Source organism: Carcharhinus amblyrhynchos, chromosome 24 (genome assembly GCF_965287045.1).
Source record: "Carcharhinus amblyrhynchos chromosome 24, sCarAmb.v2.hapA, whole genome shotgun sequence".
Taxonomy (NCBI): domain Eukaryota; kingdom Metazoa; phylum Chordata; class Chondrichthyes; order Carcharhiniformes; family Carcharhinidae; genus Carcharhinus; species Carcharhinus amblyrhynchos.
The window spans coordinates 43,328,776-43,351,050 of record NC_137347.1 but is presented as its reverse complement, the minus strand read 5'-3'; the positions used below and the strand labels follow the sequence as shown (position 1 = coordinate 43,351,050).

The 22,275-nt window shown below is 43.0% G+C and overlaps 1 protein-coding gene across 1 annotated transcript in view; it reads right to left on the bottom strand.

Annotated features, from left to right (window-relative positions):
- Positions 1-19,866, bottom strand: part of LOC145357694 (digestive cysteine proteinase 1-like) — a 43,047-nt gene extending 23,181 nt beyond the window's left edge. Inside the window, exons 1-6 of the mRNA XM_080211122.1 lie at positions 19,826-19,866; positions 15,002-15,058; positions 5,775-5,867; positions 4,408-4,580; positions 2,814-3,054; positions 173-371 (exon numbers count right to left, since the gene is read on the bottom strand). Coding sequence (XP_080067248.1) covers positions 173-371; positions 2,814-3,054; positions 4,408-4,580; positions 5,775-5,867; positions 15,002-15,058; positions 19,826-19,865 — 803 coding nt within the window. The 5' untranslated portion in view covers position 19,866. The remainder of the gene's footprint in view (positions 1-172; positions 372-2,813; positions 3,055-4,407; positions 4,581-5,774; positions 5,868-15,001; positions 15,059-19,825) is intronic.
- Positions 19,867-22,275: the final 2,409 nt, after the last annotated feature.

The following is a 22,275-nucleotide window of genomic DNA, read 5'->3' as shown; positions in this document are numbered from 1 at the left end:
ATTTGAACTTGTGTCTCCAGATCATTGGGCCAGGCTTTTGGGAGTCCACGGTGTGGTACCTTGATGCTACTGTATCTGCGGTGACCCGACAGGTTAAACAATTCTATCCCAGCCCCTCTTCCACAATAAACATTTGTGAAATCATGCTTTGTAAAATGATAATAAACGTTACCTCATGTTGTGAGTGAAAGTGGCTCTTCTTATCTCATGCTCCTTGTTACTGTTCCCATAGTCTTTATTAAATTGCTTCTTGTAATACTGGAACATGTTGTTAGTCCTGTCATCCATGTAGTTATCAATTAAATCCTGAATGGGATTTGCCAGAATTCTGTGTTCAGGTGAAAGCTCAGATAAATTTTCACATGATATACCTGTAATAATTTTTAAAAATTACGCCAATGTCCAATAATTATTCATTGGTGAGGATTTAATGTTGATTTTAGGGATTCCACCTCTGGTTGGATATTGCTGGGAGACCCATGGGGGAGGCCCAAAAGAATTGAGTAAATTGCCAGCTCCAGGCAATCCCTGGGATTTAGGATAGCAGTGACTGAAATTGTCCACCTCCTCACTCCCCATACAACAGCTGATAGCCAATCAGGAGCTGACAGCTCTACATTACAGACAGATGCCAATGGGAGTGGTGACTGTTGCTGGTGGTGCATCTTGGGTGAGGACTAGAATCGCCAAGGGACCACAGGCCAAGGTTAGTTAAGGGCAAGATAAGGGTCACACTGGAGGGGTCACCAGCTACAAAGATGGATGGAAGACAAGGGCTCACAGCAGCTCCCCATTTCCCAATGAGGAGTCTCTCCATCAGGAACAGAGCTCCCAGGAATTATGGGGTTTCCCTCCCCTGCCCCCCAACCCCAATGGGAGCCAACCGCACACCTCTACGTATCTTCCACTCCATCCCCACCCCCACCTGCAAGCTATTGTTTAGTTGGCGTTGGTATTCTTCTAAAATATTAAGAATGATATTGTGACATTACGATGACATAAATTCTGTATGTTTGAGCTAATGAGATGGTGGCAGGGCGGAGGAGTTGGTAATTATAAAATGGACAGAACAATTTAAGGAGGAGTCACAGAAAAATAGGGGAGCTGGTGGGGTAGTGGTATTGTCGCTTGACCCACCCACCCACCACCCTCCCCCCAGCTAGTTGCGCTTCTCAAGAGCAACTTGGGATGTGCAATAAATGTTGTCAGGCCAGTGACACCCGTGTCCCACCGATGAATAAAGAAAACATTTAATAATATAGATTGGTGGGGATGGGGAGCGCCGCTGCCACTCTGCAGTTAGGCTGAGTGACAGAGGGAGGGAGGCAATGATTGGGGCTGGGCTGGGTCGGACTGCCAGGGGGCAGGGGGTTGGGGAGATTGAGCCAGACTGGAGGGAGATAGAGGCGAGCCCAGACATGGATGGGGGGGCGGCAATTGGACTGTGGGGTAGGGAGCAGAACGCACACCCAGTAATGTGGGAATTGTAGGGCTGGCCAGTGATTGGGAGGCCAGCGATCAGGAGGCCAGCAGTGCAGGATCACTGTGCACGCGCAGACAAATTGGTGCAGTGGCCCACTCAGCGCTGTGCTGCCGGCCTCTCCAGCAGAAATATGCCCCACCCACTGAATTTATGAGTGATTCATGCTGCGCACAGTGTGACAGATCCATTTTGATGCCAAGCAGGCATCGGGCAGTGCCAAGGGGACGAGGCAGTGGGGTTGGGGATCAGTCTGGGCTGGAGGGAGGCCAGCAATCAGGACGGTCTGGGGAGGTGGTGTGTCCTGTGAGGAGGAAATGCCTCCTTGGGATGGAGGAGTGGGTGGTGTGGGGTAGGGTCTGCCTCCCATCAGTAGTGAGGGGTGGGGGGTTGTTTAGTGGGGAGGTGGGTGGCTCTGTTGGGGTGAGGGGGTGTTGGGACCACCACTACTGTGTGCAGGGGGCCGGAGGTTGGGGCACTCCAGGACTGGGGGGAGGGGGAGGGATCAGGGCTGGACCAGGAGTTGTCGTGGGGGCTGCGATTGGGCCATGCTGGGGGGGAGCTGGAGAAGCAGCACTGCGGGGGTTCCGGGTGGCCAGTGATCGAGCTTGCCAGCAAACAGGGAGACTGACAGATCAAGGCCACTGCGCATGCGCAGAGTTCCAGAACTGTCAAACTCCGGCATGAATAGCAACCTCCCCCTCACCCTCAGTTTTTTAACGATATTCAGTTGTGACCTCTGCATTGCACAGAGTAGGGGAGATTCAGGTCTGAAGTTACACTAGAAAAAAAAGTCGTGATCTAGACCAGTTTTCTCACCAATACAGCACTTTTGGGAGGATTGCCCCATAATTACTTACAAATCCTTTCACTTCAACCTTTGGTTCCTGTCTCCAGCACTGAAGCACAATTGTTCCAGAATCTCAGTGGGCACTAAGAAGTCCAAGAGCGTAATCTACAATGACAGTGGCTTTGATCTGTCCCCTCTCAAAAAAAAACAAACTCTTTCCTGTCACTGAACATGAAACTGGAAATACAACATGGACATAACATCACCAGAAACCAAACACACGGCCACTTTGTGACAAACAGGATGCCACTTATATTAAAATGATCAAAGTTTTGAGTAAATTGTTAAACACAAACAGGAAACCAACAGGAAGTTTCAAAGATTTCTTGAGCAGTTGTCAAGCTTTTTGAAGCAGATCAACAAATAGTGATCAAATCCGTTAGTTCTTCCCAGGCTCCTTTAAAACCAAATAAAGGTAAATTATGATCACATAAAATAGTAGCGCACCAAGAATCTGCAGCAACAGTCTACTAGATGATTTACCTTCAGGAATTCTGAAGACATTTGGATCCACGTAATGCTTCAACTCATTATAATCTATTTCATATTTGTCATAATGTCCACCAAACAAGGTGTTATATCCGTTCATTTCATAATGAACAGGCACAGGGCCGCCAGTAGTATCGGCAACCCACATGGTGTAGGTGTTCTTCTTGTTATCGACAGTAGTGGAGTTTTGCCACACTCTGCAAGGAATTCCTTTGTAGTCATCTTCCTTTATGAACTAAGAGATTAGTAAGTATACGTAAAGTTACAGTTTTCAGTACGATTTTGTATTAGTTTAACTTATCTTTCACACAAGTGGCTAATGAATACATAAAGGGATGAATTTTCCTGTTCCGCCTGCCACAGGAATCTGAATGGGCAAGGGGTGGATCATGAAAAGGTCTGTTGCCCTCAGGCGGGATTTTCTGGTTTTGGGGTGAGTGTGGCTGGAAAATCCCACCCAGTAATTCCATCCTCTCAAAAATACGTCCCTTGCTTCAGGTTTCACACATTTCAAACAGATTTGGGAAGGTTATGTAACCTTATTCTGGTACAAGGGAGCAACATCAAACATTTTAGCTATATTGCAATAAGTGCACTCTTACTTGGTCTCCTTACTTGAGAAAGGATAAACTAGCACTGGAGGAGTGCAGAGGAGATTCACTAGGTTGATTCCGGAGTTGAGAGGGTTGGCTTACGAGGAGAGACTGAGTAGACTGGGGCTATACTCATTGGAATTCAGAAGAATGAGGGGAGATCTTATAGAAGGGAATAGAGAAGATAGAAGCAGGGAAGTTGTTTCCCTGGCAGGTGAAACTAGACCCAGGGGGCATGGCCTCAAAATAAGGGGAAGCAGATTTAGGACTGAGTTGAGAAGGAACTTCTTCACACAAAGGGTTGTGAATCTGTGGAATTCCCTGCCCAGTGAAGCAGTTAAGGCTACCTCATTGAATGTTTTTAAGGATAGATAATTTTTTGATCAGTGAAGGAATTAAGAGTCATGGCGAGCACGTGGGTAAGTGGAGCTGAGTCCACGAAACGATGAGCCATGATCTCAGTGAATGGCAGAGCAGGCTTGAGGGGCCAGATGGCCTACTCCTGTTCCTAGTTCTTTTGTTCTTAAAACTTGCAGCAACAGCTTCCTCAGTCTAACATGCTGCCATTCTACTCTCAGTATTTAGCATTTCAATTAGAGTTGTCAACCTTCTCGGATTGATCAGACACTCCACAAAATGAAGATCAATTGCCAGAACACCCTGGAGGAAAATCATCCAAAATTATATATATTTTTTGGCCATTTTTTAAACATTTCTCTTCACCAGGTATAAAAATATGAAAAATGGAAAAACTAAAGGCTGATTGGTTGACAGTCAAACATCATCCAACTGGATAATGTGTCTTTTTGCTTCCCAAATGGCAAAGAGAAGTCAAAGGGAAGTACATCACAAGGATGGACGTGTTGGCCAACTCATGGCTTGGGTGTGGGGGCAAGTGATCTGATGAAGCCTTCAGGAATACACTTAATCACAGTTGGCAACCCTAACTTCAATCCTTGTCTCAGCTGGTTCCATTCTATAATGCACCTCCTTACCTGAAAATTTTTTAACCTTGGAATAACAGGCTGAGCACAGATAGGATCAGAGCGAGTTCCACGTAATCGGAAGCATTTCATTATATTTGTTTCAGTTTCTGTAGTTTCCGGAGAAATCTTATAACTAATTCCAGCTGGCCTTCTAAATCCGTTTTGTAGAGTTATAACCTGACCTGTAACATTGGTAGAAGATTTTATTAAATTTCATAACTATTAAAAGATTTCTGGCCTAAAATAAAGATGATACAAAATGTTCCTTTTCCCGGTGAGCCAATCACTCTCAGATCAATGGTCAGCATACTTCTACTGACATTCAGTCTTCAGTGTAGATATTGAGTCACATCAACATCATTATAAAGGAAAGAAGGAGCAATTTTTTTGTTACAAATTCTAAAGTCATCAAAGTAAAAATATATTTTTTTCCTTCAAACTGACACTCTCATTGACCAGAACATCCTACATTTGAGACAAGTAAAAGCTGAGGTTGATTTTTATTATTGCCCTCTCCCAACACCAGGCTCTGTAACTATAACTCGTGAGATTTAGAAGAATGAGAGGTGACCTCATTGAAACATACAAGACTGTGAAGGGACTTGACAGGGTAGACACAGACAGTTATTTCCCCTGGCTGGGAAATCTCGAACAAGGAGGCACAGCCTCAGGGAAAGAGCACTGCTGTCTCACAGCCCCAAGGACCCAGGTTCGATTCCCAGCTTGGGTCACTGTCTGTGCAGATTCTGCATATTCTGCCTGTGTCTGCACGTGTTTCCTCTGGGTGCTCCGGTTTCCTCCCATAGTCCGAATTACGTGCTGGTCCAGTGCATCGTTCATGTTAAATTCTCCCTCAGTGTACCCGAACAGGCGCCGGAATGTAGCGACTAGGGGATTTTCGCAGTAACTTCATTGCTGCCTACTTGTGACACTAATAAATAAGCTTTAAATTTCTGACTGAAATCAGGAGAAATTTCTATTCGGGAAGAATTGTGAATCTTTGGAATTTTTTATCTCAGAGCATTGTGGATGCTACATTATTGAACATATTTAAGGCAGAGGTAGATGTTAGGTTTCTCAGTAAATTAGGCAATAATGGGAGCAGAGGCAGAAGAGTAGCTAGTTCTTATGGAATGGTGGAGCAGGCTCGAGGAGCCATATGATCTATTTCCACTCCGGTTTGTTACTTCATGTTCCCGCTACTACTGCTAATCCAGTGGATACGAAGGCAAACTAAGCCAAAATCTCTTCCAATATCTCTATTCATCAACGTCACCTTGAGAATAAATTAAGCCTAATTGAAATTGCGAGAATAAATTCAGGAATGAATTCTGAGGCTGGAGAAAAAGAGTAATTTACAAAGATCAAAACTATACCATCATAGTATTCAATGCGGCTGACTTTTCCTGTTGCATTGTACCAAGCTTCAAATGGTTCTTCAATTTCAGCGAATGGCATTGAAATAACTCCTGTGAACAAGACAGTTCAAAAAGTAACTTTGACCCACGAAGTACAGCATTATCTTCACTAGCAAAATAAACACCATCCATCAATTTCTAATGGTTCATTATTTATTCTAGTCAATAATTAGATTAAATTCAATTTGGAGTGACTTACAGCAACTAGAGACTAAGGCTGCATCTTTTATGTACATCTGGGAGTATTTTGATTGGATCTCCTTGACACTCTGATTGCGCTTAGTGACTATGTCTTTAGCTGCCAGGGTACATAGCCCCTAGAATTCCCTCTTTAAAATTAACTTAAAGTTTTATTATTAGTGTCACAAGTAGGCTTACATTAACACTGAAATGAAGTTACTGTGAAAGTCCCCTAGTCACTGGTGCCTGTTCAGGTAGAATAGAATCGTAGAATCCTACAGTGCTGAAGGAGGCCATTCGGCCCATCGAGTCTGTACTAACCACAAACCCCTTAACCCCATGCATTTACCCTATCTAGTCCCCCTGACTAACATTAAGGGGCAATTTAGCATAGCCAATCCACCTAACCTGCACATCTTTGGACTGTGGGAGGAAACCAGAGCATCCAGAGGAAACCCATGCAGACACAGAGAGAATGCGCAAACTCCACACAGACAGTGACCCAAGCCGGGAATTGAACCCTGATCTCTGGCGCTGTGAGGCAGCAGTGCTAACCATTGTGCCAGTGTGCTGTCCCCTCTCTCCTGCTTTAAGGCATTCCTTAAATCGTATCTAATTCAGCAAACCTTTTGTCACTTGTTTTACTATGTCTGTAGGAGGCACAGCAAGCAATCTTGTTCAATACACTGCTGTGAACACCTGGCAATGTTTTCTACAGACTGGATAAATGCAATTTATTATTGGCTACACATTATATAAATTGGACTTACTTGACTTTGTAAGTTTTTGTTATAAATGCAAATTTCTTTGGAGAAGGCATTGTCAAAAGAACAAGTGCTCAAGAGGAACAAATAGTCAATCATGTGGACAACAAGGTTCAATCCCACCTATATGATAATCTCTTCATAGCATTCATAGAATCAAACAAGCAAGGAAATACAAAGTCATCTCTTGACGGAAGTCCCAGGCCACAAGACAAATATGTAACTTAATTCTCACTTCCTCATATTCAATGTCTCATTTCTTCTCAGAAGATCAGGTGTCATCATCAGTGTGGTAAAATTGCTAAATTTATTTTTTATGGACTTGTGTGGCAGCTTTTCTCATTGTGTTTGTCTCTGAAAAAGTGAGACTGGTCCAGTCACAACACTTATTCCAATCCCCTTAAAGACGGATAACTTTAAACAAGAGATTTGTATTCCCAGTGACTGTCTAAAAGGAAACTCACAACAAGATTTCAAGTCGTAACTTTTATTATAACAAACAAACAACAATGATTAAACACTAATACATAAACTTCAGAAAAGGTATCCTATTCCCCCCTTAACATGACCCCTATTCCACAGTTACACCTTATGGCCCACTCTCTGTAGAATTGCAGTTTATAGGAACTGGTCTAACATTACTCGCAGCTTCCAACAGGTTCACTTTCCACTGTTGTGCTGAGTCTTAACATCAAGTGACCATCACAAAATACTTCCTCAGTTTTCAGAGTATTTTAAAACTAATTACTAGCATTGTCCAGACTGGTGACTCTCCTATAAAGGAAAAGTCTAAAGGGAGGAGACACCGTCCATGCTTAACTAAGCATCAAAATTAAGGAAGAAGTTTATAACCGCACAAAGATAAATGATTAGAATATAAAGAACAACAGAGAATGATTAGAAGGTTAATCGGGGAAAAAATGAGAGAAATTTAGCTCGGAATGTAAAAAAGATAGCAAGACTTTCTATGGACCATGTGGACGCTGAAATGACATGGCTACAAAAGGGGTCACATGTCGGCAGTCCGAGAGTTCACCCCAGGCATGGATAGACACACAGCGTGCAAGGGCTGCTTAATATTATCAGCAAACTTTACTGTTGTTAGTCCCAAGGCAGCTGTTATTGAAACTCCAGCGCTTCTGCATGGTGTCAGGAGTTAGTAGAATGGCACAGGGACTTCACGCATTGACCCACTTGCTTTTTATGAAAACATCACAAGTAACTAGACAAAGTTCAAAAATAAAGTGGCATATCCACTGCGGTGCTGACTATCAAACAAACGTCCATTCTCTTCAGTCTAGCTGGCCCTGAGGCGATTGAGAAATTTGAGACTTTCGGTTTTCAAACAGGAAGAGAAGGAGATATCGCTAAAAATGTTTGAGCACAGATGCAGGTAAAGACACCAGCGTCCCAAATGACCATCGGCTGCTCTTCCCTTGGGACGGGGAGAACGGTCTACTGGTGATTTAACCTGAAGATCTCCACACCTCATACATAAGAACATAAGAACTAGGAGCAGGATAGGTCATCTGACCCCTCGAGCCTGCTCGGCCATTCAATAAAAACATGGGTGATCTTTTCGTGGACTCAGCTCCACTTACCTGCCCGCTCACCATGACCCTTAATTCCTTTACTAATGCTATACTATTCCTTTTGTAATGCTATACTCATCCTTTATCCTTGCCTTAGAAACATTCAATGAGGTAGCCTCAACTGCTTCACTAGGCAGGGAATTCCACAGATTTACAACCCTTTGTGTGAAGAAGTTCCTCCTCAACTCAGTCCTAAATCTGCTTCCCCTTATTTTGAGGCCATGCCCCCTAGTTCTAGTTTCACCCGCCAGTGGAAACAACCTCCCTGCTTCTATCGTATCTACTCCCTTCATAATCTTATATGTTTCTATAAGATCTCCCTTCATTCTTCTGAATTCCAATGAGTATAGCCCCAGTCTACTCAGCCTACTTTGTATGTTTGCGTGTTTACCCAGCCACACCTAGATGAGTGCTCTGGTGTTTTTAGATTGACATGGGATGCATCTCTTTGACTGGAGGCCATCTTCCCTCCCACATTCTGTTTGGTAGTTCACAGGAAGGGAGCACTCTCCTCTATGTACTCTCTTGACTGAGCACCCCATGTCCCAGGTTCCCAAGGTAACCAGGCCTCGTGGCCTGTTGTCAGGCAGAGCCTGTAACAGATCACATGACTCACTTCATAACTCCATTCTACCTGAAATTAAATTGATGGTTTAGAACATAATCTTATAAAACTTTTGATTTGTAATGCTATACTCATTCTAGATCTTTCTAGGGTACTGTCAGTTCTGGACTGCTATTTCATTGCTCTAGAAATTTAAATGTGAGTGAGAAAAAAAACTAAAGATATACTGACAGAGGCATCCTTCATTAATGCTTTTAGTTGGAAAGAAGTGAATTTGTGCATTACTCAAAAATGTAATGTACGTGCAATTAATGGAAATATTCAATGAGTAGCTCAAAATATTGTTTAAGTTTAGAATTTTAGGTGGACTGATTGGACAGCTAATCTTTATTATTTATTTTATTTATTATTAGTCACAAGTAAGGTTTACATTAACACCACAATGAAGTTACAGTGAAATTCCCCTAGTCGCTACAATCCGACGCCTGTTCGGGTCAATGTACCTAATCAGCATGTCTTTCAGAATGTGGGATGGAACTGGAGCACCTGGAGGAAACCCATGCAGACATGGGGAGAACGTGAAAACTCCACACAGACAGTGACCCAAGCCGGGAATCGAACCCAGGTTAGGCAGATACATCATAATACAGCTAGACCTCAGCCTTTGAGCATGGAAATCTTTAGCAGTATTTTCACACAGACTAACTACAATAAACTAAATAAAAGCAAAATACTGCAGATGATGAAATAGAAACAGAAAATGCTGGATTTACTCAGCAGTTCTGACAGCATCTGTGGAGAGAGAAACAGAGTTAACATTTCAAGTCCACACAATCTTTCTACAGATCTCATTATTACTACAGAACTATTATTAGAATAAATTAAAGTTGCTTTTTGTATTTCTTGATACATGGAAAAGCTTTTTGCTCACAAAGGGAAAATCTAAAAATCACATCTACTCAACTACACTCCAATTAATCAATGTTGGTTACTTTAATGGTCTGTGCCTGACATCCAGAGCTGGAGACATCAAAACCTCTTTCAACATGATAAAGGGTTGCTGGCTCTTCTTACCAGCAAACATGAACTCTGCTAATTGACAGCACTTGTGTCAAATCTGCTATTTTGGACACAGTCACACATTGCTGCCTCATACAGACTTTTCTCTCACGTCAGGGAAAATTGGAAAGAGACCAGAGTTCTAAATATGACGTTCACTAGCTGCACACACATTCCAATCTGCATAACTGCCTTAAAACCACATCCCATATTTTATACTATTTGGTTTATGCAAATTCCATGGAGGAGGTCCATACTTCTGAGCCAGAAGCTCTGGGTTCAAGTCCAACCCCGGGGTTTCATTGCCAAGTAAGGTGCGTTCCTAGCACTGTCAAGCTGGTTGAGCATCAACTTGTAAATCACCAATGGCAGAAAAGATTCCTAGTCAGCTAGGTGATGGAGAAAGAAGTTGGAGCCTCTATCATCATCAAGATTCTTGATTAATAAGGGAATCAGGGGTTATGGGGAAAAGGCAGGAGAATGGGGGTGGGAAAAAAAAATCAGTCGTGATTGAATGGCAGAGCAGACTTGATGGGCCGAGTGGCCTAATTTTGCACCTATGTCTGATGGTATTATCACAATCTATAGTTCCAGTTTACAACATGCATGTTTGTTGTCATAGCAACTTAAACTCCTTGGGGACCAGTTGACAGCATGGCCAGAGTGGATCAGATCGGTGCCAACAGCATGGGATTTGATCCGTGTTTGGGTTGGTGTGGATTTGAGACCTGCCTTCTTTCCCTACCCTTGATGGCGATCAGGTCACTGTAGGTTGGATCCATCTTTGGATAGGGAACTGAAGAAGAAACCCCATGTCATTTCAGATCAACCAAAAACAAGATAAGCTGTCTCGCAGGTTAGGGTTAGAGCTGGAGACTTGGATAACCATTATAAGCAAATCAGCATTCAGGTTTACATTGTCTGTAGCTATTCATACGGGTTACAACATTTGTAGTCAGTGCAGACTAACCTGAGCCCATTATTTTACAACAGAAGTGTCCCCCAGTGGTTGTTTAAGGAAAACGCAACAAGAATATTGAATAGATTGATCAAAAAACTGCACAGTTACACAACACAATCTGATTCCAACACAGTATCAATATTTAGTCCCCATAACCTATTATTCCTCAATATTTTTCTAGCTACTCTGTTTACCTCATTGCACCATCAATTCCAGAAAGAATTCTATAGAATCGACAGAAAAACAATTCCACCTAATTTCTTCAAACAAGGTCAGTCCATTGAAAGTGCAAAGAAACATTGCTGTCACAGGAATGGTCAGATATCAGGAATATAGTACAACATGCATGTAGAATACCATAATGTTGTCTCCTAGCATTCCTGAAAGGTGTCCCTCTTATTCTTAGATCTGTGAGAGGAATCCAGTGTGGTTTATGTTGCACTTTATAGTAAGACATCTCACAAATTTCTGCTGGTGTATGAATGAAGCAGTGGTATGATGGGAAAAGTGGTCAAGTAATTGGTATAAAGGAGAGCTGACCAAGCTATTCCAAATTGCCAGACCCCTGTAAAACTGAATCTGAATAACCTAAGACATGACAAATATCAGAGAAGGTCAAGACCTGATAAGGCTGACTCCACATAACTTAGGGCTGGAGAGAGGCGGTGCTCGACAGACTGGAGGGACTGATTGTGGACAAGTCCCCAGGACCGGATGGAATGCATCCGAGGGTTCTGAAAGAAATGGTGGAGGTGATAGTGGATGCCTTGGTGGTTATTTTCCAGACGTCGCTGGATTCCAGGGAAGTGCCGGAAGATTGGAAAGCGGCTAATGTTACGCCGTTGTTTAAGAAGGGTGCCAGGCAAAAGGCGGGGAATTATAGGCCGGTTAGTTTAACGTCTGTTGTAGGTAAAATGTTAGAATCCGTCATCAAGGAGGAAATAGCGAGGCATCTTGAGGGGAATTGCTTGATAGAGCAGACGCAGCACGGTTTCGTTAAAGGGAAGTCGTGTCTGACAAATTTACTGGAGTTCTATGAGGATGTGTCTAGGGCGGTGGATAGAGGAGAGCCGGTGGATGTGGTCTTTCTTGATTTTCAGAAGGCGTTTGACAAGGTACCTCACAAGAGGTTATTGCAGAAGGTCAGGGGACATGGAGTTGGGGGTAGGGTGTTAGCATGGATAGAGGATTGGTTGTCAAATAGGAGGCAGAGAGTGGGGGTCAATGGGTGCTATTCGGATTGGCGGTTGGTGACTAGTGGAGTGCCTCAGGGGTTGGTGCTGGGGCCTCAGCTGTTTACCATTTATATAGATGGTCTGGAGGAGGGAACCGAGTGCATGGTGTCGAAATCTGCTGATGGCACCAAGATTGGTGGAAAGGCAAATTGCGCGGAGGGTGTGGAGAGTCTGCAGAAGGATCTAGATAGGCTGGGCGAATGGGCCAGGAACTGGCAAATGGAATTTAATGTTGGCAACTGCGAGGTGGTCCACTTTGGTAGGATTAATGGGAGGAAGGATTATTACTTACGTGGAGAAAAACTGCAGCAGGCGACGGTGCAGAGGGACCTCGGGGTCCTTGTGCATGAGTCGCAAAAACCCAGCTTGCAGGTGCAGCAGGTGGTCAGGAAGGCTAATGGGATGCTGGCCTTCATAGCGAGGGGGATTGAATATAAAAGTAGGGAGGTCTTGCTGCGGCTATATAGGGCATTGGTGAGGCCGCAGCTGGAGTACTGTGTGCAGTTTTGGGCGCCGTACTTACGCAAGGATATTTTGGCCTTGGAGGGAGTGCAGAGGAGGTTTACTAGGCTGATGCCGGAGTTGAGGGGGTTGAGCTACGAGGAGAGGCTGAATAAACTAGGCTTGTACTCATTAGAGTTTAGAAGAATGAGGGGAGATCTCATTGAGACATATAAGATGATGAATGGGATGGATAGGATAGAGGTGGAGAGACTCTTCCCGCTCAGAAAGGACAGTAGGACTAGGGGGCACAGCCTCAAGATAAAGGGGGGGGCGGTTTAGAACGGAGTTGAGGAAGAACTTCTTCACTCAAAGGGTGGTGAATCTCTGGAATTCTCTGCCCGTTGAAGTGGTGGAGGCTACCTCGCTAAATATTTTTAAGACGCGGGTTGATGGGTTTTTGATAAGAAAGGGGATTAAGGGTTACGGGGAGAGGGCGGGAATGTGGAACTGAGCCACGACAGATCAGCCATGATCTTATTGAATGGCGGGGCAGGCTCAAAGGGCCAGATGGCCTACTCCTGCTCCTATTTCTTATGTTCTTATGTTCTTATGAGATAAGGTCAGAGTCACAGAACCTTCTATTACATCAGAAAACAAGATCTAGTCAGAGATCCCGGAACCTTTCTGTTCCTTCAAAGGACAAGATAATGGTATTATTGATGAGACAGAGGGGTCTCGGAGATCACCAGATCCTAATATAATTGATGATGTATTACTGCTTGTATTAGTAACTGAACATGTCCACTGATAAGAAAAAGGTATAACTATGGAACTGATTCTTGTAGCAGTCGCGGTCTTGGTACAGAATTGGCAGTTTGTAGGGACTGCTCTCTGTCTCCAAGACTCTGCCATATACTGCATGCAGTTTTGTGATAATAAAAGCTAGTTGTTTTTGCAAAGCAAACTTGGTTTAGTTTTACTATTGCAGTTCGGAAAACAAGAAATTCTCCACTACAACAACATCAGGTTAAAGTTCAACAGGTTTATTTGGTAGCACGAGCTTTTGGAGGGCCGTTTCTTCATCAGATCATAGAGTCATAGAGGTTTACAGCGTGGACACATGCACTTCAGCCCAACTTGCCCATGCCGCCCTTTTTTTTAAACCCCTAAGCTAATCCCAATTGCCCGCATTTGGCCCACTTCCCTCCATATCCATCGTACCCATGTAACTGTCTAAATGCTTTTTAAAAGACAAAATTGTACCTGCCTCTACTACAACCTCTGGCAGCTTGTTCCAGATACTCACCACCCTCTGTGAAGAAAGTGCCCCTCTGGACACTTTTGTGTCTCTCCCCTCTCATCTTAAATCTATGCCCTCTAGTTTTAGACCCACCTACCATTGGGAAAATATATTGACTATCTAGCTGATCTGTGCCCCTTATTATTTTATATACCTTTCTAAGATCACCCTTCAGCCTCCTACTCCAGAGAAAAAAGTTGCATTCTATCCAGCCTCTCCTTATAACTCAATTCATCAAGTCCTGGTAGCATCCGAGTAAATCCTTTCTGCACTCTTTCGAGTTTAATAACATCCTTTCTATAATAGGGTGACCAGAACTGCACAGTATTCCAAGTGTGGCCTTACCAATGCCTTGTACAACTTCAACAAGACATTCCAACTCTTGTATTCAATGTTCTGACCGATAAAACCAAGCATGCTGAATGCCTTCTTCACCACTCTGTCCACCTGTGACTCCACTTTCAAGGAGCTATGAACATGTACCCCTAGATCTCTTTGTTCTGTAGCTCTCCCCAATGCCCTACCATTAACTGAAAATCCTGCCCTAGTTCAATCTATGAAAGTGCGTTACCTCGCATTGTCTAAATTAAACTCCATCTGCTATTCGTCAGCCCACTGGCCCAATTGATCAAGATTCCGTTGCAATCGGAAATAACTTTCTTCACTGTATACTATGTCATCTGCAAACTTACTAACCGTGCCTCCTATATTCTCATCCAAATTGTGAGTGCCACTCACAATAAATTTGTTGGACTTTAACCTAGTCTTGTGAGACTACTTACTATGTCTACCCCAGTCCAACGCCAGCAACTCCACATAATGGCACTTTATATTGTAAAGCATGGCTCCCATTAAGAAAGAATTGTCTGATGCTGATGTGGGTGAATACGCAGAACAATATGATTATACTGCCAATTCTGGAGCGGACTGTGCATATTTTCCAATTTTGTTTTATTACTTCTCACCCACAACAGCTTTTTGTAAAATATTGTGGATAGATGAACTAACTTTATGTATCCACTGTTTGCTCATTCATATTCTTGTTCCCTCTTCATAAAACATATTAAAGAAAATATGTGTCATACCTGAAATATGGTAAATGCTCGGAAATGTTGGAACTTCCAAATGATTGACATTCACCACTACACAAAACAAACAGTTCAGTTATATACTTATCTATATACACCATTTACCATTGTGATCATTACACCGATACCTTAATAAAACAACTAATTTTGGTTGTGTAATTCATTTGAATTTGTTTAAGTCCAACCAGTCTTTAAATTCTCTTTTTAATTTTGTCATTTAGTAATATTTCACTATAATTAAATCGGTTTAAAATTAGTATTCCCCAAATGAACTCACATCCATAAAAAAACACAGAACTTAATGAGTTTTCTGACACTATCACTGGCTTAAGAAACTTCAAACCAATCTAGAGAAATCAACAGTGGCACAAATTCTGTCCATCCAAAATGGGGTCCACACATCACAAACCAGCTCCAGGCAGCGTAGGTGTAAGTTGGCAAAGTCAAGATTTCAGGAATGCTGATGTTTGCACAGGTTGCTGATGGTGTTTAACCAGTCAAATCTGTCATCCTATATAGCACACAGTACTAATAAGCTCATCCATTCAGCATTGTCTGTATGGTAAGGAATTATCTGAATCAAGTGGGAAGAATCTCAACTAATACAATCCTCCAGGTTCTTGGCATAATGAGACAGGAGGTGTTGCTGTATCTAGCACTGGGGAATGAGGTGGACCAATGGACCAAACGTGGGAACATTTGGGTAAAAGTTATCAATATACCATTATGTTAAGATTAGTAACAGAAAAGAGCAGAGAACAATGCAATATAGGTCTTCTAAATTAGGAGAGGGCTCAATTTAATGAGATCTAGCCAGAGTAAGATGGAATCAGAGGCTCCACTGGAAAAACAATAATGAAACAATGATTGATTTTTAAGGAAGAGATTGTTTAGGTACAGGCTGAGTACACTTCAACTGGAATAAGTTGAGGGCAACTCGATAAGGTTTTAACACAAAGGTTATTGCTAAAGCAATAATGATATATGTAAACAAGGTCTGACAGAATAACTATGTGACTGTACACTACTCCTCCCTAGTTCCAACTGCCAATTCTTCCTGACCCAGGATACATGCCCTCACATTCCATTAGCTCAGCTTCCCACCTCAATACTCCACAGGATCTGACCAGGCCACATGGCCCTTAAGGAGTTCTCATCCAATTCCAACTTCTGGTAGGCATGACTGAGGTCCACTTTGGAATATTTTAAATCTCCATATAGTTTTGTGTAGCGGTCTTCAAGTTAGGGATGGGGTACCTGTTGAATTGAGCTTCTTTATTGCCAATTTGTTGTCCCCACAAATTCAGCACAGTGGCACAGTGGTTGGCACACAATGCCAGGGACCCAGGTTCGATTCCCAGCTTGGGTCACTGTCTGTGTGGAGTTTGTATGTTCTCCTCGTGTCTGCGTGGATTACTTCCGGATGCTCCGATTTCCTCCCACAGCCCAAAAGACATGCTGGTTAGATGCAATGGCCATGCTAAATTCTCCCTCAATGTATCTGAACAGGTGCCAGAGTGTGGCAACCAGGAGACTTTCACAGTAACCTCATTGCAGTGTTAATGTAAGCCTACTCGTGACACTAATAAATAAACTTTAAACCTTTAAATTCTTACAGTCTGCTCTGGTTTTAGGATAGGGACTGTGGGTATGGCCCATTCTGAAACTCAAACAGGCTTTAGGATACACAAATCTTCCAGTCTCCTGAGTTTACCTCATTAGGCACACCTTGCAACTCGTTCACACCCTGTTACGCTCAGTCACCGGGGCCAGCTCCACCACTTTTTTGAGAGAAATTTAGGTCTCTGCCAACAATTCTTTTGCATAATCTATGAAAGGTATGCTTTGGTTCTCTAACGGTAAATTCTGCACTCTCTCGTTTCCTTCTCTATGAATGAAGTGCTTTGTCTGTGTAGTGCGCAAGAAACAATACTTTTTAGTCTATCTTAATACATGCGACAATAATAAATCAAATCAACTCAAATAATCAGGCTGCTTATACCACAGACCATCCAGTCCCCCAACATTTCTCCTAATGCTGGGCTGAATTTGCAATGCTTTGTTAGTCCTCTCAACCCGGCCATGAAGCCTGAGACCGTCTCTCAGACTGCTAAACGAAATTTGTACCTCGACATAATGATTGGGAGTCGAGGTTGAAATGATTCCTAACCAGCTCAACTATCTGGTCAAAAGATTGGATATCTGGAGCATCAGGTGATGTTAAACTTCTGACTAAACGGTAAATCTGTGGGCCACAAATTGTGAACAGAATAACCTTCCACTTTTCTTCAGTTGTTACCTCATTCACCATAATTAGGTAATGTAGTTTTTCAATATATTGGCCCCAGTTTTCTATTTTGCGATTGAAATGTTCTAATTTCCTGATTAAAGGCATTTTAACAATGAGCCTGTCCTTTGTTTTTCTTACGTTTGATGCTCCAGTCTCTTACCCCTCTAGCCATGCCCCAAGGAACTTGGAAAATGTTTCCCCATCGCCAGTGTAATAAATTGAGGGTGACTCGATGAGGCTTCAGAATACAAAGGTTTTATTGCTAAAGCAACAATTAACTATATATACAAATAGGGTCTGGCTAAGTAATTACGCGATCGTACACTACTCCCTGGGTCCAACCTTTCCGTGTCCCTTGGGCACCACAGGGGCTGGGGTGCATTATTGACCCTAATAATCACATTTTAATTTGACGTTTTTAAGTTTCCTTTGTACTTTGATTTTGTTCAGGCTGTTCCCCTTCCTTTCGGGAAGCTGTCCCTTTTACTTTGTCCTAATTTAGTTCGAGTTTGTTTAATTGGTTTGACCTTAAAAGAGGCCCAACTGCCAATCCCTCCCGGCCTGGGAAAGGGACCCTTGCACTTGATTGGCTCAGCTTCCAGGATCACTCCATAGGGTCCAGCCCGACCACATGGCCTTCAGTGAACACCCTCTTAAAGGGACCATGCTACCACACCAACAAAGGTGAAAGGTAAGGGAGCCAAAAAACACAGCTCCTGGATGACGAGGGAGAATGAGATCATCTTGAATCAAAAAAGGATAATGTACGATGAATGTCAGGTGAATTCTCCATGTAAGAACCAGATCAAATACAACAGGAGTAATGAAGAGCAAAATAAGACTGGCAAAGGCAGAACATGAGAATACAATAACAGACAATATAAAAGGAAATTCAAAATACTTCTACCAGAATGTCAATCGTATGCAGACAGTAAGAAGTGGAACGGAACAAAAAGGATGCTGTATACTGAGAGTCACAGGGTAAGGTTAGAATACTTAAGGAGTTTTCATATTGAAGTTTACTGAGGAAGAGGAATCTGACAAAGTATTTGATAAAAGAGATAATAGAGGCAATGGACAGGGTGAAAATTGGAAGGGAGGTGGCACTGGAAAGGTTGGCAAAGTTTAGAGTGAATAAGTCCAGATGGCTTCCATCCCAGGTTGGTAAAAGAAATGGGGATAGAGATGACATGAGGCTGGCCTTAACCTTTCAATCTTCCCTCGATATGAGAGAAGAGCCACGGGATTGGAGAATGGCAAGTGTGACTCCCTTATCCAAGGGAAGATGCGAGGAGAGTCCTGCTGACTACAGGCCAGTTAGTTTAACACCAATAGTAGGTAAGGTTTTGGAATCCCTAATCAGGGGGCTGGAAACCAGAGGCATTTGCAAAGGTTTGACTGAGCTAAGGGTAGCCAGCACTGATTTGTAAAAGGCAAATGGTGTTCATAGAAAACATTTTTTTTGAAGTAACAAAGTCTAGACAGGCTAACCGCGAAGATTATTACTGTTGCTGTCGATTACATGGAACATAGAACACTACAGCACAAACAGGCCCTTCGGCCCACGAGTTGCGCCGATCACATCAACACCTATCTATAACCCCCAATCCCATAAAACCCCATATACTCATCCAGAAGTCTTTTAAAAGACCCCAGCGAGTTCGCCTCCACCACCACTGACGGCAGCCGATTCCATTCACTCACCACCCTCTGAGTGAAAAACTTACCCCTAACATCACTTCTGTACTTTCCTCCCCGCACCTTAAACCTGTGTCCTCTTGTAGCGACCATTTCAACCCGGGGAAATAGCCTCTGAGAATCCACCCTATCTATTCCTCTCAACATTTTATAAACCTCTATCAGGTCGCCTCTCAACCTACGTCTCTCCAGGGAAAAGAGACCCAGTTCCCTCAACCTAACTTCATAAGGCATGCCTCCCAGTCCAGGCAACATCCTTGTAAATCTCCTCTGTACCCTTTCAATAGCTTCTACGTCTTTCCTATAGTGAGGCTACCAGTACTGCGCACAGTACTCCAAATGAGGCCTGACAAGGGTCTTATAAAGTTGCAGAATTACCTCCCGACTCCTAAACTCAATCCCTCGATTTATGAAGGCCAGTACACCATACGCCTTCTTGACCACCTCCTCCACCTGCGAGGCCGATTTAAGAGTCCTGTGGACCCGGACCCCAAGATCCTACTGCTCCTCAACACTACCAAGATTCCTGCCCTTGATAGTGTACTCGTTCATCCCGTTGGTTCAATACAATATCCTGAAATGGATTACTGTTTCCGATCACTCCTCTTATTTTCTTGAGGTGAGCGTTTTACATCCACCGCCAATTATGAATCACAGACTGAGGGAGGCCACTCGGGCCATCGTGTTTTAGACAGGAGTAGTATTCAGAGCTGGGCAGAATAACCATTTCTTACATTGATGAAGCCAGTGGACACACGCTAACAGGAACATTAAGAATGATTTTAGGGTAGGGAGGTGAAAGCGTCCCGAGGAATAGACTCTGTGGTGAGTACCTGGCCAGCAGTTCAGCAACGCAACAATCCACAGCCGCATCGCTCCCTTCCAAAGCACCGAGTGTCACTCAAAGCAACTGCAGCCTTCAACCAATCACAGCTCACCAGGAGGCGGGGCTTGCTTCATGAAACAGCCAATCAGCACTACCCAAAGGCGGGGTCTGAACAGTGGGCGGGGCGTCATAGCAGCAGGAGCCCCCAGACAGTGGCAAATGGTCTCAGAGAGTTGGTGCAAAACGTTGCAATGTTGAGTTAAGCATGTGAGCAACTTCCATTTGCACTAAAAAGGCAGCAAGAAAAAAAACAAGGTGAAGAGGGTGAATTTATCACATTACCTTTTGGAGGTTGGATTCAAGGATTTCTTTGAGATGGGAGGAATAGATTGTGTTTTATTCAGGGGATATAGTTCATAGTTTTCCTTTTGACTATAAATCGTAAGCGACAGGAGAAGGAATAGGCCACTCAGTCAGCCCATTGATCCCAATCCACCATTCATAGGATCACAGCTGATCGGTTTGTTCACTTAACTCCAATGTCCTGCCTGTTATTAACTGAAGAGCAGCACAAAAAACTCAACAACACAAGGAAAGAAGCAGGAGTGGCCACCAGGCCCCTCAAGACTACCCCATCACTCAATGTGATCATGGCTGATCAGTGCTGTCCTCAACTCCTTTTCTGTGCCATTTCCCCCTAGCCCTCTAGTCCTCGATCTATCAAATATTTATCCACCTCACTTTAAATACGTCTGATGATCCAGCCTCCACCACCCTTTGGGGCAGAGAATTCCAGAGATTCACCACCCTCTGCAAGAAGAAATTTCTATGCACCTCGGTTTTAAATGACCAGCTGTTTATTTTGTCACTATGTCCTCTTATTCAAGACTCTCACACAAGCGACAGACAACATCTCACCATCTACACTGTCGAGGCCCCCTCAGGATCTTGTTTGAATAAAGGTCATCCCTCACTCTTCTAAAATCCAAGGAATACAGATCCAGACTATTTAGTCTCTCTGGATAGGACAATCCTCTCATCCCAGGAATTAGCCTGGTGAATCTCCTTTGAACTGCCTCCAACGTTACTATATTCTTCTTTAGATAAGGAGATCAAAACTGTATGCAATGTTTCAGCTGAGGCCTCACCAACACCCTGTACAATTGCAACAATACCTCCCTATTTTTAAACTCCAATCTTTTTGCAATTAAGGCTAAAATGCCATTTGCCTTCTTAATTACTTATTGGACCTGCCTACTAGCTTTTTGTGATTCATGCATTTGAACACCTAGATCCTTCTTGTTAGGGATCCAAACCAGAAACCCCAAGGTATATTCAAAGTCAGACTAGACCCAACAATTTTCTATTTTGATATTAGTGTGAGATTGGAGTTTTAATCCAGGCGCACATTTACAGACAAACTGGGACACTTTTATCAAAACAAACTTCATTTAGCAACACAGTTTAACCATAACAAATGGATTAGCTTAACCATTAACAATTGAACAGTGCTTAAACATGACAAGGTACAAGTCTTAACTGCTAATCAAGCTCTAAGAGTTCCAATTCAGCAATATTCCTCTTACAGTCTTAAACCCCCTCTTTAAATTTAGTTAGCAAAACACAGACATACTTGCTGTGACTTAGGTTATCAGAGAGGTTTTTTCAGAGAACAAGAGAGACAGCAAGTCAATGCTTCTGGCAATCCAGGCAGCAACTGCTTGTATTTTAAAATTAAACTGAAACTCTGTTTTTCCTATAAGCTTAGTCCTCCTATTAAGCACATGACTCTGTCCCTGTCAATCAACCTAATCAAAATTCTACTCTGAAGGCCCAGCGGGAACCTAAGTAAATACAAATGCATTAGTTCTGCTTAAAGATTCCATGTCTAAAATGACTACTTACCTTATTCTCCCAGCTATTAATTTAAAGGTTATCCTAGACAAAATGCCATCCTGCAAAAAGAGATGAAGTCCAAACAAACCAAGAATCATGATATAAATATATTTCTTACAGGCACAATATCATCACACTCTGTATTTCACTCACCTGCAGTCTCTCTCTATTGAGATAATAATCTATCTTTTGAGCGCTCCTACCAAAGTGCAATACCTCACACTTCCCCGCATTAAACTCCATTTGCCAGATTTTCATCCAGTCACCCAATCTATCTCTATCCCATTGCATAATCACAGTATCCTCATCACAACATGCCCCTCCACCTATCTTTATATCATCTGCAAATTTGGAAACCTCACATTCAGTTACTTCCTCCAGGTCATTAATGAAAACAGTGAACAGTTGTGAACTAGGAGCTGATCTTGCAGTACTCCAAGAGTTACATTTTTCAACTCTGAAAAGGACCTAGTTATTCCAACTCTGTTTTCTTTGTGACAACCAGTTTTCAACCCATGCCAATACATTCCCTCCAATTCCATGGGATTTTATTTCATGCAC